Below are 18658 nucleotides of genomic sequence, written 5' to 3' on the forward strand. Positions count from 1 at the left end.
TTTTTAGCCAAAAACTTTTCCGTCAGCATTCGTAGTGCAAAAATTTGATCTGTGCTACCTCATCCACTCATAAAAGCACCTTGTACATCCCAAATCCGCTCTTTTGTCATCATTCTAACTCTTTCAATTATAATCTTACTATAGAGTTTACCGGCAGAACTTAACAGGCTTATTACTCTATAATTCCCACACTTACATTTGTGTTTATAAAAAATCATATTTTTAAATGTAAAATAAATTGTGGAAGACTTCAAATCACTCTCCCGTAAAGTAGGGATCCCACTTTACTTGTCGGATGTGTAAATAAAAGGTTAAAAAATAAATAGGAGTTTTTTTTAAATAGTGTATTTATTTTTACATAATATAAATAGCCTTGCAGTATACATACTTTAATAAATCAAACATATCTATTTGGCAGGAATATTTTTTGTCACTTAAATGTTTTATGGCATTTGTTAATTACAAATTATTAACTAACGAGAAATAAATGTTTAATATCTGAACTTAAAAAATATGGCTGAAACAATTACATATTTCAAAGGGAACAAATATTATTTGACAAATTATCAAATCTACATTTTATAAAATGTTATATATTCACAAAATCTTATATTTTAGTGACTCAAAACACTTACATTATAAATAATTTAACTAAACCAAGTCATTTAGGATTTGAAGGTTGTGCTATAGTCCCGAACATATTCAAAACTGCATTTGTATAATGGTCTACTTAAACATTCTTAGATATTGACCATTACATTCAAATAAAATAAAAATAAACAATAACAGATTAAGTGCTGTTTTTCGTTTTGTTTTTTATTTATTTTTAAAATAAAGATAGGGTAATATTTACAAAAATGTCGTTACTTCTATACAAAGTACAAAATATTTTTTAATCTAGTGTCATTTATAATATTTGTGGCCATTATTATTTTTTTTGTGTGAGTTTAAAGACAATTTTGTGTCCAATTTATTCAAATTTATAAAAAAGACACATGTAAATACGGCTGCAGAGATTATCCAATACTTAGCTTCAATGGGTTCTCAATCTTAACCTTGAGGTTACAAAATATTATATTTATACATATAACCAAAATTGCTTAAATGCCTACTAGGGTGAAAAAGGTTCAAATACCACAAAATACAAAGAAATTATTTGAATTTATTTTTTACTTACGTATGAATACGTATACAGATGTAATGTCATTAAATACACCTTTTCATTGAAAAACTATATCCTGAAAAGGGTTCATACAAGAAAAAGAGTTATTATTTGTCATTTTATATCTATATCATTCGAGAAAAGTATGTTTTCTTATCCCGGAATTTAGGCTAGACTTAATTTTTTAGTGAAGGAGAAATTTAATAAGGAATATTATTTATTAGTTTATTTACAAAAGAGATAAAAGTCTTATATCCTAAAGTCTAGATTGATGTAACCTTCACACTGCATCAATACAATATTGGATACAAAATGTTAATACAGTATTCTCAAAATCATTCATATTTAAATTATCTATAATAAAAGCGGTATCTTTGGTATATTCCCATCTTCTTGCTGGTGAATGAAAAAAATAATGTTACTAAATTTACGATATACTAAATAACGCGCAAATCGTTGGGGTTGGTAAATGTCCACGCAGAAATATAATGCGGGAATACATTCACTGGCTGTGTAGTCGGCTGCCTTGCTTAGGAAGGGCTCCCACGATGCGCACTCGGTCGCTGAACTGCGGCGGAGGGGCGAGCGGAGGCACCTCCTCCGCCGCGCCCAAGGGGGCCACCAGCACGGGCTCGCCGCCTTCCTCCGGCGGTGGGGGCAGCTGCGCTAGGGACACGGCGTTGCGCGTGAGCGCTCCCTTGCCCCCCTCCGCATCTTTCCTGCCCATGGGCGCCTTCGAGACGTTCACCCCCAGCCTCTCGGCCGCAGACTGCCCCACCTTGGTGTCTCTCTTGAGCATGTAACTGGCCGCTTGCTTCCTGGTGAGGGAATTGTGTCGCTGCAGAGTACCCGCGGGAGGGAGTGGGTTTGGAGTGAGCACTTTGATGGTTCCGCAAGGAGTACTGACTGTCGAGTAATTACCGGCGATATAGCCTCCACTTTTCATCGGGTAGTTTGGAGGTGAGGTTGTTATATTTTCAGAAGAACTATTAAGATGAGCAGGTTCTGTAGTAATAACATTATTAGAAGATTTGATTGTGACATTGCTGCTGAAGGAAACCTTTTCTTTAGTGTTCTTTTGTACCGGTTCACACTGTTTTGGTTCCTTTAAGCTTCTCTCTCTAAATACAAATTTGTCAGAATTTACTTTCATGCTGTGATCGTTATTTACATACTTTTTGCTTTCCGATGGCAATTTGACCATTTTTATTTTTTCTTGCTCCTCTTGAGGTCCAGTCGGCAATTCCTGGTCAGAACTGACTCCCGAAGAAGAGTTGTCGCCATCCTCGTTGTTTCCTTCAGGATCCCCATTTCCCGGGTGTCTCTCTTCTACACTTCCACTATCCTTCTTTAGTAAAAAGTCATCTGGATACGACTTGGAGCTCTTGAGTTTAGTTCTAATTTTTTGAATTTCGTCTACTGAAAATGAATGATGCATAGATCCAGATCCCGAACTGCTCCCACTGGAAAATCAATGAAACGAGTCAAAAAATATATATAATTGCACATTAGAAAATAAATTATGTATTGTATAAAAGAGTATGTATGTTCACCAAGAAGCAGATTTTGAATTATGGAAACATTTTTTGATATACACACATTTACAGTTTAAATATATACGCAATAATTTGTCCTCACAGAGATTTCCTATGCAGAGGAAATCTCTTATATCTCTTTTGTAAACATTTTTCGAAATAAAAACAGATGTTTTTTTAAAAAAAACCTCTTTTACAAATATTTTTTTCAAATATAATTTCATATTGTATAGTAAGCTATGAAAAACAAACCTCGCATTACTATTGGCGCTAGTTTCAGCAACAATATGGATCGCGTTGATATTAGTGACAGCTTCTTCATTCATATCAATATCTTTTGCTAAACGATGGGCGTCACGTTCATCTTCAGATTCACTCATACTGTAGTCAGGCTCCGGTATCGGCGGCGGTCCAGAACTAGTTGAATTCTAAAAATAGGAATATAAACATGATTTCTTATAACAGTTAAATGTATTTTTTTTAATATGCCTAACTTAGATGCATCTATGATTCTATTAAAATTTGAATCAACAATGAGTGGGTGGGTATTAGCAATATTTTGAGATTGCTAAATTTATATACACAAGTAGTTGATTTAAACCTTAGGGCATTGGTCGGCAAAGTGTGGCTCCGGAGCCGCATATGGCTCTTTGACCTTTTAAGTGCGGCTCCAGCACAAATACGCGTGGGAAGACTCTTCGACTCTATGTATTCATGCGGAAGCATGAACCTTATTAAAACAAAACTGAGAAATAATTTTATCAAAGAGAACCTGGAAACGTGCTTTAGCACGTTATTTTTAAATAACAACATACAAACCTGACCTGATTAAACTTTCAAAGGAGATGCAAGGACATTATTAGCAATAAGTAGTGTTCTTATGGATGACTTACTTTCAAAAGATTTTTTATCAATGAATAAAATCCCTATTGTTTGTGGAATCAACTTTTATTAAGTATTCCCCTAATTTAATAAAGGTTTAATATTATAATTAAGGTGTACTAGAATTGCAAACAGATTTGGCTATGAAGAAATATTAATCCTTGTAATGAGCATATTTGGCTCTTTGGCTGATACGTTTGCCGACCACTGCCCTAAGGGATTGACAGCAAGATGTTACAGTATATGTTGTAAGCTCAATAAATGATCAGACTTTCCTATTCCATTTCAAAAAACTTGTTAATCTATTTTGAGACATCTATAATATATCCTTGGTGTCACATTTTAAATTGAATTGCAGTAGGTAGCTGACCCTTTGTGTTGATGGTTTCTGTCATACAAATACTATCATAAATGGTCGGGGTATCCCACACTATGTTTTCTGGCGGTGGAGTATGCACTAAAGTTATAAAAATAATAATACTAACAGAGAATGAAATATAAAAATAAAAAAAATAAAAAATTACCTGGCGAGTAACAAACATCTTGTTGCTGATAGAAGAATTACTACGATGTGGTTTAAAAGGCTGAGCGTATTGGTTAGAAGGATCGTCCGCTGCCACCATCGGATTATTTGGCTGGAAAGTAGAGCCACTTCCTGCGCGTAAACTCTGGGATTTACGCACCTAAAAATAACATGAAAGTAAGATAATAATATTACTAATAAAAAATATTTTAGCTACTTAGTGCTAAGAAGGAGGGTGCTAAGTTGAAGGACATTACCGTTATATGAGTGATGATGCAAGGTTAATATGATAATGGAAAATGAATGGCAAGTTGGACAAGAATAATAGCAACAATTGTTATATAACTTAATACCACACATTTTTACTCATGTTTGTGCAAGTTGTACAAAGATAATATATTTTTTTAAATATCCTAATGTATTTTTAAAAAATGGTGCTGTACCTATCATACCTCATAAGTTTCTGTGAGATTTGTTAAGTGGGGACTGACTGGAGTCATTTCATCGTAACGTCACACGTTACGATGCGAGCATTCGTAGTCAGCACAGCGAGCCAAGCTCGTTCCGAGTACTACATCTGATGTTCGGATGCTCGCCGCAAATGTTACATTACGACGAAATGCTCCGGTCAGTCCACGCCTTTTAAGCATAAAGTCGCAAAGGATTACCCTTTTTTTCAAGTGTGACCTTCGTATAAAAAAAAAAATATTCGGCCCCCACTACATAGATATAATGCATCATTATATATATGTAGTGGAGGCAGACACTTCAAAGATATAATGATGCATTTCTTTACTTCCTATATTATTTGAAGTGTGTTTAAGAATGTCGATATAAATCAAAGTATCATACGTCAAAAGAAATCCTCGAGACAGCAGCCTTCACAAAAAAAAACTTTAATGTTTTTTTTTAAATCGTACGATAATGTGTTTTTTCGTAACATACAATGATTTATCTATCTTTCCTATTGCAATTATTTTTCTGCATAAAATATTGTGAAATTAAAATAATCGGCTTAGTCGAGGATAACTACATACGCATAAATTTTATAATTTTAATTTATAAATAAAACGTACCTGTGTTTTACTAGGTAGCGTTCTACTCCTGAATGCGACGGAGTTGACATCCTGCGGAGAGGCGTAGAGCTTGGCGCTGTCGGCGGGGCGAAAGGAGGACATGACGGGCTCGGGTTGGGAGGGCGCGGGCTCCCCGGGGCACCCGCCCCCTGCGCCCGCCTCGCCCACCTCCACCGCAACCAGCTGGCCCGTGGGGGGAGGGGGAGGCGGGTGGGAGGGGGGAGGCAGGCAGCTACGAGACGCTGTAATAAATACATTCAGTGAAGTGAGACAACTTCAAGGTTTCTTGACATTTCTCTTACGATGCTAAAAACTACCGCGTGCAACAGTGATATGTATTTTGTACACCATAGGAGGTTAGAGGTCAAAATAAAATATGGGACAAAAGCGAAATAAAGGAATGGGTAAATGATCAAGAATTAATTCTATGAAAATTGTAAAATAGTTTTTATTTTCATTTTTTTTGTGTGTGTATATTAGGTTAAAATACACAAAAATAATAAAAAAAACATATGTAAAAAGAACTCCACTTACAAGACACACAAGGTGGCTTGGTGGGTCTCTGCAATTTTTTTTATTTTAAATATGTTTATAATTGCTCTTTTAAATAAATGTATACAATTTATGTAAATAAAACTAAAAATAAAAAAAATTTAATGAGATTTTAAAACCGGAAAAATGTGAATATTCATAAATAGAAATAAGTTCATAAGTTGAAATTCAAATGTAACAATTTTGTAATTTTAGCTCCGGTAAGTATCTGAAAACAAGAAAAAAAATACATCGCAAATAGCCACAAAGCAAGACACGCACGGACACACTAGGAAACGTTAGTGTATTGGTCCCCGATTTTTTCAGAAATTATTTATTTCCGTCGCTGGAAATTAATAACTTTATATTATATGTACAATACTTTTATGTAATATGAAATTATATTACGGAAGAATACATAAATTCTGATCCCGTATCTATTTAATTTTGTATTGATATTTAAATTTTTAATATCGAGTTGCAGTAAATACATATCACCGGGAGGGAAAGGTTAATCCTTTCTTATTCTGGCTGGGCGGACAGCTAAATTATTTCATAATAAAGTTGTATGTAAAAGTTACCATGAGTTTGCGAATAGATGAGAGCATTCACATCTTCTTGCGAGCGGCTTCCTTTGTGTGGCGGGGCAAGAGGAACTGTGGGAGGTCGGCAGGCAAACAGGTCCGGTGTACTGTGGAAATCCCTTCTCAACTCTCCCATTCCCGGTACACGCGGTCCTGTGAATCTTACACGACTCCAACTCTGCAAATTCAAATTATCATATTTAAAGTTTACTAATGATTTACCAATAATAATGATAATAACTGTTTAACTTTACTTGGCTATCAAAAGTAAATGATGATAAATGATAAATGTAAAGGAGATATTATATACCACATGTATATATGAATATAACATCTTTCATAATTATATAAAGAGGTGTCTTTGCCTGTAATCTCTTAGTATGTAATAATTATCCCAGGATATGGTATTCAATGTTAAGGTGGAGACTGACTGGAGCATTTCGTCGTAACATAATGTCGTAACATTGCTCGCGGCGAGCATCAGCGAGCATCCGGAACTATGGATGGAGCGCTCGGCTCGCTGTATTGACTGCCTGAATGCTCGCATCGTAACATGTTACATTATGACGAAATGCTCCGGTCAGTCTTCACCCTTACAATAGTGACATTGTCAAAAATACTTGACTGGTTAGTAATATGAGAATAAAGTCATATCTACAAATAAGGAAAATGACCAAGGTCACGAGCTTGGAAAGTTAATGTGGCAGTACAAACGTTAATTGTAACTCATTTTTCATTTTTTATCATCAGGGGAAAAAGTAAGAAAAAGCAATGTATAAATAATCTTTCACAAATTTTGTGCCAATCTTTGGACGATTATAACTTACTTTTCCTTTGGATCTTTTCATTTCAGCTACACTAGCGTATACCCTGGCTGAAGGTATTTTGGTAGGAGAATGTTGAGGAGAGGTAAGACCATCTTGGAATGCTGACGTTGTCATCATGGTGTTGTTGCCATATCTTTAATTAAAAAGGAAATCATTAAAGCAAAATAGTATCATATATACACATATATATATATATATATATATATATATATATATATATATATATATATATATATATATATATATATATATATACATATCGAAGTCGTACAGGAGAAAGTGACCAACTAACAAAACGTAAAATGTTCAGAAGGGCCATTTGACCGATTTAACACTTTTGTTAACACTGCAGTTAGTCATTTTTAACAAGTCAATATATAATACTTTCAAGTTTAAAATCACTTTGGTATTTTTTCCAGATCAACATTAAGTTAGTAAGATGTCAAATAGTTAATAATCATGTTTAAGTAAAAAATGCACTTGGTCATTTTCTCCTGTATGAGGACGATATATATACTATTTTGATATGTTTTCGAGAACCAATATTGGTTCTCGAAAACACTGATAATTTTCAATGAAAATTGCATTAAAAGAAAAGTATTTAGTATCAATTCAGATGCCTTTCATTTTGTAGAACTTCGAAATATGTCAATAAAAAATTAATATACAATAACTAAATCAATACAGCTGTATTTAGACAGTCGCTCATTCGAAATAAAATAAACAATAAATCTGTAATTGATCTACCGATGCTTTTGCATTCACGAATGAACTGATTTGGTGGAATATAAAAAATATATTCTCACCCTTGTGAATTATGCCTCTGCTGTCTCTGGAACATTTCTTCTAGTTCAGTGGTAGTTATGCGGGAAGACTGAGGTCGTGCGCGGATGGAGGCAGTTCGAGGGGCACACGGAGTTCCTCCTCCACTACCCCCTCCATTACTACCTTCTCGCATGTTGGCGAGCTGCTGCTGAATGGATTCTGCGGATGACGACTTTGCCGTACCCAGCTGATCCGAACAGTCATCTTTTTCGCCACCATTTTCTAGAAAGCGCAAAACAAAATTCATATCCCAGTTTAACTTAAGTTTCATCATTTATCCACATGCTTTAAATGGAAAAAAAATGTAGATACATAATGTTAGTAATAATACTGAATTTTTTGTCTGGACAGGGATGATATGTAACATATCGACGTACCCAACGTAAAGTGCTCTAACTACATTTTTCTCTTTGAGATATTTGGTGTATGTTATCAACTGACTTATCTACAAATATAAATAACCAAAAAAATATATATTAAATAAATTTACGCCTAGTTTTCAGGCGTATAAGACGCTATCTACATCGAATTTTCGAAATGAACTGAACTCCTAAAATGCTAACTACTTAATTTTGACAAAGCATAAAGTTTTAAAACGATTGAATATATTATTTTATTGTGTTTTTGAACGTATAATACTAGTTTAAAATTTCAGATAACACCGTTAATTAATAAAGAAAATACATTGAAAAACTCTTCTAAGCTCTTTCCTGTAAAGTAACAGATTTGCAGATAGAGTACTCTACGTAGGGGCCGTCGATATAATATGTAATATTTAAATGATTCCGCAGAAACAGTATGAAAATGAAAAATGTATATAAATGGTGTACAAAGGCGTCGATTCTAATTGTGTATATAAATTTTACTTTACTTTTATAAGTAACAAATAAATACCCTTTACAGGGTTACATTAACTTGACAACATAGGTCAAGTCAGCTGGTTTCAAAAGCTATTAGAAATAAACGTCCAAAGTTAAAGTTAACGAAAGTATATACAGCAGGAACTCTTTAATCCAAACGCCCACTCATCCCTCCCACGCTTCTTAAAAACGGAAATGACGATGAAATAATAAGGCAAGTAACAAAAGAATGTGACAGCGAAAGTGAAGAAATGTTTGACGCTGAAGGAGTAGCAAATATTCCCAATTCTAGCGAGGTGTCTGCCTTAAATACATGCCTACATAGAATGAGCTGACCAAGTGGACATTCCTGTGCCAGAGAAGATGCTTTTATGTAAATAGCGAGACAAAGATTTTTACTCGTCATTAAATGAATCTTTACCAACTTTAATATTTCATTTCATAGAAAAGTTCAGTTTTTAATAAATGCATTTCAAATTTCACAATACATATTTGTTTTATTTGATAAAAAATACCCTACAGATTTTATAAAATAAAATTTGGTTTTAACCACTTTTTTACTGGTACATTTTTCTCCAACTGGTTTCGACAAGAACCTTGTCATCATCACAAGGTTCTTATCGAAACCTGTTGGAGAAAAAATGTACCGATAAAAAAGTTGTTAAAAACAAAGTTGTAACATTTTTTAAAGTTTATAAAATGTGCCACAATGTATCTGCGAAAAACATTCAAGAAACCCTACAGATTCTTTGTACTGTATTCCGAACGCTCCACTAGTCCGAACAGAGGGTAAATTTTTGGTGTTTGGATTATAGAGGTCCAGCTGTAGTTAGTGAGTTTGTAAAACCACCCCTAGAATGTATAACGGCAAGAACTACAGAACGTGAGACTGTAGAAGATTTTTTTTTAAATTTTTTTTTGTAATGGGGTCAAGGGATCTTGCATCCCTATGTCACTGCGACCATATTAAGTCTATTGTGACCTCCCTCTGTATCATTGCTCACTCTCAAGACCTACACGAGTCATGTAGCTCACAACCTGTCTTGGTGGTAAGAGCTTCACCTTCTCGGAGTACTACACCACTAGAAGAGTACTTACCCAATCCTGCGACCATAGACTTGGCTCTGGCCTTGCCGACGCTGAGTGTGGTGCGCGGATCCCGGCGTGGCGGCGCGGGCGCGGGGGAGCGCCCCCCTCCCTTGCGGGGCAGCGTGGCGTACTGGCGCGCCGCCTGCACCTGCGGCTGGGACAGCTGCACCACGCTGCGGCTGCTGGGCACGCCGCCCCCCGGCCCGGCACCGCCGCCCCCGTTCCACTGCGAGACCGAAATCACCGTCATGGACACCAGGGACCCTGACCCGCGGATCAGATCCACCACGTGCTCGTGCGAAGCGGAGGAGACATCTTCGCCGTTTATCTGGTAATTAATCATTTTTATTTTATAATTTATATTTGAGCAATAAGTTTGTGATTTTCCATTTCATAATTAAAATATAATTTCTTTTTAAAACCACTATAAATATTTAATTATAACTTAATGTCTACCGGTTTCGAAGCTAACCGCAACTTTATCAAGACTTATTAAAATATTTTTAATTTTGATTGAAATATCAACTAAAATCAGTAAGAAATCATAACTTTATATCCCAGGAAATTTTTGTTTTACTTTTTTTCTTGTTACTTTTTGAGTTATTTTTTCAAGTTTTTTTTTCAATTTATCACTTTTCTGATCTAGACACTCGTTAAATTATGTGCATAGTAGTTATATGTACCAAATTTATTGATAAAACAGTAATAGTTATAATTTTACGGGACAGTTTATTTTTATAACTCAGTTGAATTTGAACGCCTTTGATGCTTCAAAAGTATAAGTCACACGCGATCGTTATGAATTTTCGGACTGATTTATACCACAAAAATCAATGTGATTAGTGTGTGCTACCTTTTTCTGCATTTTAAGATTATTTCTATGTTTGTTCTCGTTTTATCAAGTGCAAAATATTAGCGCCTCATTGTTTGACAAACCGTGTCACCTTTCCTTTCGGCGATACATTCTATTAGTATATTTGTTTACATATTTTGAAAAAAAAACTGATATACGGATGGGTCAAGAGATGTTGATTCACATAGATACACATGTTAGAAATTACTTCATATTTAAAACATTATCTTCATCATATCGTAGTTGGGTGACTCTAAAAACATTAAGAGGAAAGTTACCGCCACTAGAAAATCTCCTTTCTTCAATCCCGCCATATCTGCAACTCCTCCTTGGTCCACATCGTCCAGGTACTGAAGAGCGGGACACCTCTCTGAAGGGGTGATCTCCATAAGCGGGGAAGAAGCTTTTGCACCACGCAGTACAAAACCGAACCCTCTGCTCGCTCTATGCAATACTACCGTTCTATATTCCATGTTATTAACACTGCAAATATCAAATTTATCAATGAATTTTTTTGCATTTTTGTAATTAAACATAAGTTGTCTTATTATTTCATGTAATTCTCTCAAAATTTTACGATTTTATAACAAATCCTATAAAATGTACAATATCATTATCAAATTCAGTATTCCAAAGTTAATCTAAATTTACGATTTTAGATGATATTGGAACTATGAGCTTTAGACAAATTGAAAACATTATTAAGTTTGAGTGAATGAGTTATTAATATTTGAGATCTGTCTTTTATCCAATTTTGCAAATCATTGGGTGAAATTCATGTTCATGGGCTTAGTATGATTTTTAATCTCATTTAAGCTGGCCAGACAGGTTAAGATGTATGTAAAATGAAAGGCTGTTGCAAGTAATAATTCTAAACATACTTTCAAGAATACGATTAACACTTTCGATAGAGAAAAGAAAAAAATCTGTGTTAGCAAAAAAGCATTCTTGTTTTCTCCAGTGGATTCCGAGCCCTAAACCAAATTAAATTAAACAAATTAATGAAAGATGTGTGGACTTACGTCTTCTTCAGTCTTGGTGCAGTGGCGCTATAAGTCTTGTTGTGGTCTCTACGTCCCGCCATGCGAGATATCGCTATTGTATTGGAATTGATGGCAGCTATCGGCATGTTGGATGGAGCTTGTCGAAGCCTAACCTCTTGAACACAGTGCGGAGGGAATATTCCACATTGGGAGTTCCTACCCGCTCCTCGAACCATCCCTTCTAAATGGCCACAGTCTGTTGTACCCGTAACTAAAATAAAAAACAAATGGGTCAATTCTGGTATCCCAAAACTCATTTAATATAAACAAAACTTCTTAGAAACTTGGAATAAAAAGTATCGATTGGGAATTGGACTTTTGCATTATATATAGCTATTTATAAAGAAGTGTGTGATACGTACCTTCTATAATATCACCTTGACTAATCCTGAGGTGCCCCGGCAGGCCTGAATCGTAGTTTTCCAAACAAACCACAGTAGCTCCGGGTAAGGCCAGCGAACTGGTAGTTGTGTCGGAGTTGGCAGTTCCCACACCACTAGAATCTGATATAATATCACTAGCATCACCGAGACTTTTGTCTGAAATTGAAAAACCCACAACTGCAATGTTATTAGAGGATGGGCAATCTTTAGGGAAGAGATTGAATATAAACCTACTAAATAGGATATATATATATATATATATATATATATATATATATATATATATATATATATATATATATATATATAAATTAGTATTTTTTTTAAATGTAAATAATTGAAACAGGGTTCTCTTTTTTCATTCATTGAAAGATTCGATAAAACATCTAATCTAATGACTATAAGCGCTAAATTGAATTTTAAAATATGACTATTTTTTTAGGATTAAAGGGAACACTACATAAACCTCTTCTGCCTATTAAAGAGAAGCTATCTAGGTTGGAAAGTAAAAATATTTTTTAAAAAAGCTGGAAAAGTAACAGCCAAAAAGATAAAGATTCATTAACGTAGCAGTCAATAACAATAGATATAAATATAAAATATCTAATAAAATGCACATAAACAGCATGCAGATTCAATTATGAATAAAAATGAGCGAAGACACATGGTGATGGTTGCGATTCATATTGTCCTCAAATATTGCGATTTAGCCAGTGTAATCTAAATAAAAATATATTGTACAAGACTTCTCCGGAAACAAGATTATACATATTAAAAATTACACAAATAACAACGACACAAAAAGGAAATCAAGAATATTAAAACTTGGTATGAACATGATAGATTATATTAGGTTAGGTACCTGTGACGATGCTGGCGTTGTCTTCGTGGTGACTAGCGTCGGACAGGCTAGAGCTGGCAGAGCTGAAGGGCCGGTCGGAGGGGCACGGGGAGGAGGAGGCGGCTCGCAGCATGTGCAGGGAGCCCCCGGAGGCGAGGGAGGAGCGGTCTCCCGGTAGCCCCCAGCCCCAGCTCGCCCCGGACCGCCGCTTTGGGTTGTACCGCGGTGGGCCTCGGAATGGCACTGCAAGGCGACGCCAAATGTGACTTTTGTCATGCACTGAATACTGCAATCATGTATATCTTCCCGATCCCTACCTACCAACTCTATTACTTAAAGGACGTCGCGTGGCATTAACTGGTGACCGGAAATCATACGAAGAGTTGGCTCGCTTCATCAGTTTATACAATAATAGATCCCAATCCAAAACAACAAATATCAGAGACTAATAAAGATATTTTTAGAAAAATTATAAATACCGTTATGCCTCACCTGAGCATTTGACATTTTGGATTTACTATTGCATACCTCTTATATAATAAACAACAACTTTAAGGAATTTTACACTTTTAACCCTTTCCGGTCCCCCAAAATTAAAAAAAAAAAATCTAGGTAGACAGTTACATTCCAATTGGAAAAAAAATATTTTGTCCTCTGCTCCACATACTGTTGTAATAGATACGAGTGACAAAAATGTAAGCTTGGAATTTAATTAAATAATACTAATGATGAAAAAAATGTCGAATAACATTCGACATGAGACCCAAGAGCAAAAAAATTATGTCGAATGAGATTCGACATTGGACCAGTAAGGGTTAAAGGAATTAATTTTATTTGACTAGTGACCGGATTTCATCATGACCGACATCATCAGTCTGAGATGATGTGAATAATGACGAAAGTAACTGGTCAAATAAAATAAAAATGGAAAAAGCTATACAGTCGTTATTTTATAAAATAAAACGCAGTTCCACCAAGAAATGTCAGTACAAAACTTAAAAAGAGCGAACCTCTTACTTACAGATAACAAGCATGTTTGCTATTTAGTAGTTAATTTTGTAATTCATATTGCCAATAAAATCTCGTGACATACTATAGCGAAGATTTGTCAAAACTTTAGAACAATTTTTAAAGATTGCTGCCATGCAATGTTACCGTAGAGACATAAATTTTGTTAAGTAAAGTAAATCAGATCCTTTTCAAATGTTTTGAAGAGTTCATTAAAGAAATTTTGATTAAGTACATTTCTTTAATTAGTATTCCATATTGAATTTAAGATTGCAGTTGGATATTTATTTTTACAAATCAGTATGTTCTAATATTGAAAAAAAAACATTTGTTTTGAACATACATATAATAAAAAAACTAATATATTTTTACAGTCAAGATAACAAATAGTCTTTTTATTAAATTGATATAATTAAATTTAATTCATTAGTCCATTTATAGTTTATGTCTGATTGGGGAATATTTTACACACTTAATAGAATAAGTTTCAATTATTGAATAAAAATAATTGGCAGTAATATTATTAAAATATAATTAAATAGGCAAGACGAGAATAAAAGCGGGATAACCTGTAAAAAATGGTATAAATATTATCTAAATATATTATGTAGTAAATTAATAAAATAATATGCATTATATAATAATAAATTTTTAATAATAATCTCATAGTAGACTCTAAAAATCAGAGTTCGGTTTTAATATTTAAAATATATTTATTTTTAATTTATGTTTTACTTGGTAAATCCCATTATTTAAAAAAAATCTTTTGTGACATGCGTTTCGATGCATTCCATTTAATTTTTAAACATAAACAAATACAGTGTTTGAAAATGATGCGGAATGCATCAAAACACGTATCATAATGGATTTCAAGAAATAGTGGTATTTACAAGTTAAACTTAAATTAAAGAAGGAATAAATAAATATTACCACAAAGTGACTGCCGAATCAAATAATGAAATAATATATGTATCTTTTAAGCTAGGCGAAATATTTGTAGTACCACAAGAAAGCCATTAATATAATGTTAATAAAAACCTGCAACATATAAATATTTTAAACATACATAGATATATATAAAATAATACAATATCATTTTCCTATATTCAAAAATAAATAAACTATTTATGTCGACCTAAAGGGTGTGTTTCCATGTTTTTTTTTTAAATTACTGAGTAGAATAAATCCTCGAGTAAAATATATTTTAAAACGTAGATATATTATAATACAACCATCACCATTATTCAGAATGATAACATTGGAAGCGATTTCATAGAAAAAAAAACACAAACTAAGCGAAGATGAATAAGAAATAATGGATGATCATAAATGCCATGCATAAACATAGTAAATAACTTCACAACACATTGGAGCACTTCTAAAACGATAAATTCAATCTTACGAACATCACTTAAATATAAGATATTTTATAAGAAATTTCATGTTCAAAACACTGGATAAAAAAAAACAATGTTATCTTCATGCATAATTTTACTAACATTATTTAGCATGCCCTAATAGCGGGAACATTCCAAATTAAGAAAGTATAAGGTAATTTGCACTCACCAACGTCATCAGGTTTGTAATTTTTGATAACTTCCGCTAATTCCATGTTACCGGCGATGACGGCCACTTGGTAAGCGGTTTGGTTGGCGAAGTTCAGGGCTTCGCGGTCGCAGCCTCTGAAGAGAAGTTGTCTGGCGCAAGAGTCCTGCCCGTTAACAGCGCACACGTGCAGAGGAGTGTTGCCCGATGCATTTCGGCCATTCATATCGGCTCCGTAAAACAGCAAATGATCTAAATGCTGAATTAAACCGTTCCGGCAGGCCTAGACAAAAATATGGCATTCACTTATAATGTAATAAAACTAATTAGATTTCTATCCATATAAGTAAAAATTCAAGCAGAATTAGATTTTAACAGTCCATAACATAATTTTGATTGAATTCGAAATTAGACTGGACTTGAAACAAAATAATGTAGAAAAATATTAAAGAATGGTTTTTATCTGATTGATATTAATATTTTTATTTTTTGAACACCTATCCTTTAATATTTTTTTAAATAATAACAAACATATAGTAATTTTTTTTTTAAATAAATAAAAAATTCCAAGTTTGTATGTATGCGAAATTCACCAATTCTGTGAATTTTTTCTGAGAGTACAGATTTAATATTCATAATTAAATAAGATAAACATCTCGGAAAGGTTTGATGTATGCAACCTATTCTAAGATTATTATAACCTGCACTACTGTATTTTGAAATTAATTAAATAAATTACCTTGGATACAGTTTTGTTTGGATAAACTAAGTTTAGAGGGCTCAATTACCTGATGTACTTCCTGCCACCCTTGTAAATCCTGGGCACCTAAGGTAGCGTGGTCGTGAAGAAGGCTCTCACATAAGAGGGGATCAGTCTTATTGGTTACTGACAGATAAAGGGGTGTAAGGCCTTTTCCATCCTTATAATTAGGGGATGCACCGAGCTCTAGGAGGGTCTTGACGGAGTCCAACGAGTTCTTCTCTACAGCCCGGTGCATGGCGGTACTTCCGTCTTTAGTTCGATAGTCGATTAAGGCTCCCCCATTCACTAGAGATATGAGAATCTTAGCGGGCTTCTTTTGTGCAGCTGCCATTGTGAGTGGGGTTTCTACAAACAGAACACAGAAACGTAAATGATAACACGCTCATTGTTAATCCTGGATTCCATCCGTCAGACACTCCCATCCGTCAGACTGGAAATTTGTATAAATATGCGCTATTATTATGGATCCCTATGTTCAATTACGTACAAAATATACTGAGTAAATGTTTCACCTCCATAGTGTAGTGGTCAGCGCATTTGGCTACCGTGTTAGGGATCCCTAGGAGATTTTTCACTGTAATATTTATTTAATATTACCCTGGACCGGTACTTGAGGCACAAGGATGATCACCTATCCTTCAAGTATATATATAACAATCAAGATAACATTGCTTATATACGATGCAGAGCCCTTTGCACCACTGGGTGCGGATATGGATTAAATATATTTTTTTGTGTATTTTATGATGACAAAGTGATTGTTCTGCGCTTCGGATTCGTGGATCTAGGAGTAGAATATGTTTGATAGGATAAAAATGAAATAAGTGAAGGAGCTCAAGGTGAAGGACATTATTGCTATAAAGGTAAGGAAATAGGGAAGGAAGGAAAAGGAGAATAACACTCATACAAGCTACTGCTAATATGACTGGTTTTTTATAAGATGAGTATACCTCCAGTATCCTGGCAATGGAAGTTGGGGTCCAGCCCCTTGGAGCACATCTTGGTAATCTTCTCCACTTGCCCATGGTTGACATAATCAATGAACCGTCTGAGGTTAGTTTTGGTATGCACCGCCTTCAGTTGCTTCTCATCTAACTTCAACATTTTGTACACTCTTCGTTTGTATTTTAACTGTAACAATAAACTTTCATTAGACAGGTGACTATTTGTTTATTTACTAAAGGAAATTGCTTCATTAAAATTTAATATGATTAGTTGTAGAGTAATTTGTATACTAAAAACATATTTTAAAAAAAATGCCTAGATTGTTTTTGGATCTGATGTTTAAAAATGTTTTAAGATATTGTGCACTATGGAACATAATATAAACTTAAAATATTATTTCCCTTATCTTTTAGAAAGAGAAATTATGGATTTAACCGCTAGAGTAAGAGACAAAAGGATACATTTTTCACTTACGCATTAAATGGTATTAAAAAATATATTCTCTTACAAGCTCTATAAAATGTAATACAATTGTTTCCTTTGATTTGTGTAATTATAAAATACAAAATTTTCAGGTAAAAAATTTTAAAAATATTAGATACCAATTCTTAGAGTCGGGTTGTGGTCCCGTGGTTAGTGTTGCGGACTCTTAAGTCAGAGTTTCTCGGTTCTAACTCTACCACAATTTGGTACCTATTTATAATAATGAGCCGTTTAGGCTCACAGAAATATAGGGTCCGCCATCTAAAGTTTTTTTTTTCAACTAGTGCTTATTTCGTGAATGGTAACACTTAGCTCATGTCTGATTTGACAGATAATTAGTTTTATCCTTCCGCTGAGCGAATATGGTTGTGTATACGCTTGAACAACGCTGGGAAATATTGCGACATTACTTTGAAAATCATGGTAATGTTGCAGAATGTGTGCGAAAATTGCGTACGGTTTTTGGAAGAAGAGAAGCACCGTCAGCTCCGTATGTTCGTTATCTTGTGAAAAAAGTGAAAGAAACTGGCATCCTCATCGATAAACCAAAGCGTGAAAAGCCAAAAACAGTGCGTACACCCGAGAATATCGATGTTGTGGCAGAAAGTGTGCGTGAAGCGCCATCAACATCAATTCACCGTCGTTCTCAACAATTGAACATTTCGGAGACATCATTGAGACGAATTTTGCATAAAGACCTTGGTATGACGCCATACAAAGTCCAATTGGTTCAGGAGTTGAAGCCAACTGACCATCCAATGCGTTTTCGCTTCGCTGAGTGGGCCTGCGATCGACTTACAGAAGATGCCGATTTTGCCAAAAAAATCATCTTTTCGGATGAAGCTCATTTTGATCTTGGCGGGTATGTAAACAAGCAAAATTGTCGTATTTGGGGCACAG

General features: G+C 34.5%; 1 protein-coding gene across 6 annotated transcripts in view; it reads right to left on the bottom strand.

Moving 5' to 3' along the window:
* Window positions 1-329: 329 nt before the first annotated feature.
* Prosap (SH3 and multiple ankyrin repeat domains prosap) overlaps window positions 330-18658 on the bottom strand; it is a 172164-nt gene continuing 153835 nt past the window's right edge. For 2 of the 6 annotated variants that reach the window (XM_088270091.1, XM_088270092.1), the window contains 15 exons: window positions 17281-17461; window positions 16356-16675; window positions 15589-15850; window positions 13036-13257; window positions 12153-12329; window positions 11770-12001; window positions 11026-11230; window positions 9904-10222; window positions 7927-8167; window positions 7121-7253; window positions 6291-6471; window positions 5179-5420; window positions 4104-4262; window positions 2950-3125; window positions 330-2625 (listed from right to left, as the gene is read on the bottom strand). In XM_088270091.1, coding sequence (XP_088126217.1) covers window positions 1665-2625; window positions 2950-3125; window positions 4104-4262; window positions 5179-5420; window positions 6291-6471; window positions 7121-7253; window positions 7927-8167; window positions 9904-10222; window positions 11026-11230; window positions 11770-12001; window positions 12153-12329; window positions 13036-13257; window positions 15589-15850; window positions 16356-16675; window positions 17281-17461 — 4011 coding nt within the window. In that variant the 3' untranslated portion in view covers window positions 330-1664. Of the gene's footprint in view, window positions 2626-2949; window positions 3126-4103; window positions 4263-5178; window positions 5421-6290; window positions 6472-7120; window positions 7254-7926; window positions 8168-9903; window positions 10223-11025; window positions 11231-11769; window positions 12002-12152; window positions 12351-13035; window positions 13258-15588; window positions 15851-16355; window positions 16676-17280; window positions 17462-18658 lie in introns of all 6 variants that reach the window. The other 4 variants (XM_088270089.1, XM_088270090.1, XM_088270093.1 and 1 more) reach the window with 3 other exon arrangements.

Source organism: Brachycentrus maculatus, unplaced genomic scaffold (genome assembly GCF_059751285.1).
Source record: "Brachycentrus maculatus isolate JH-2025_06_01 unplaced genomic scaffold, ASM5975128v1 h1tg000370l, whole genome shotgun sequence".
NCBI classification, from domain to species: Eukaryota; Metazoa; Arthropoda; class Insecta; order Trichoptera; family Brachycentridae; genus Brachycentrus; species Brachycentrus maculatus.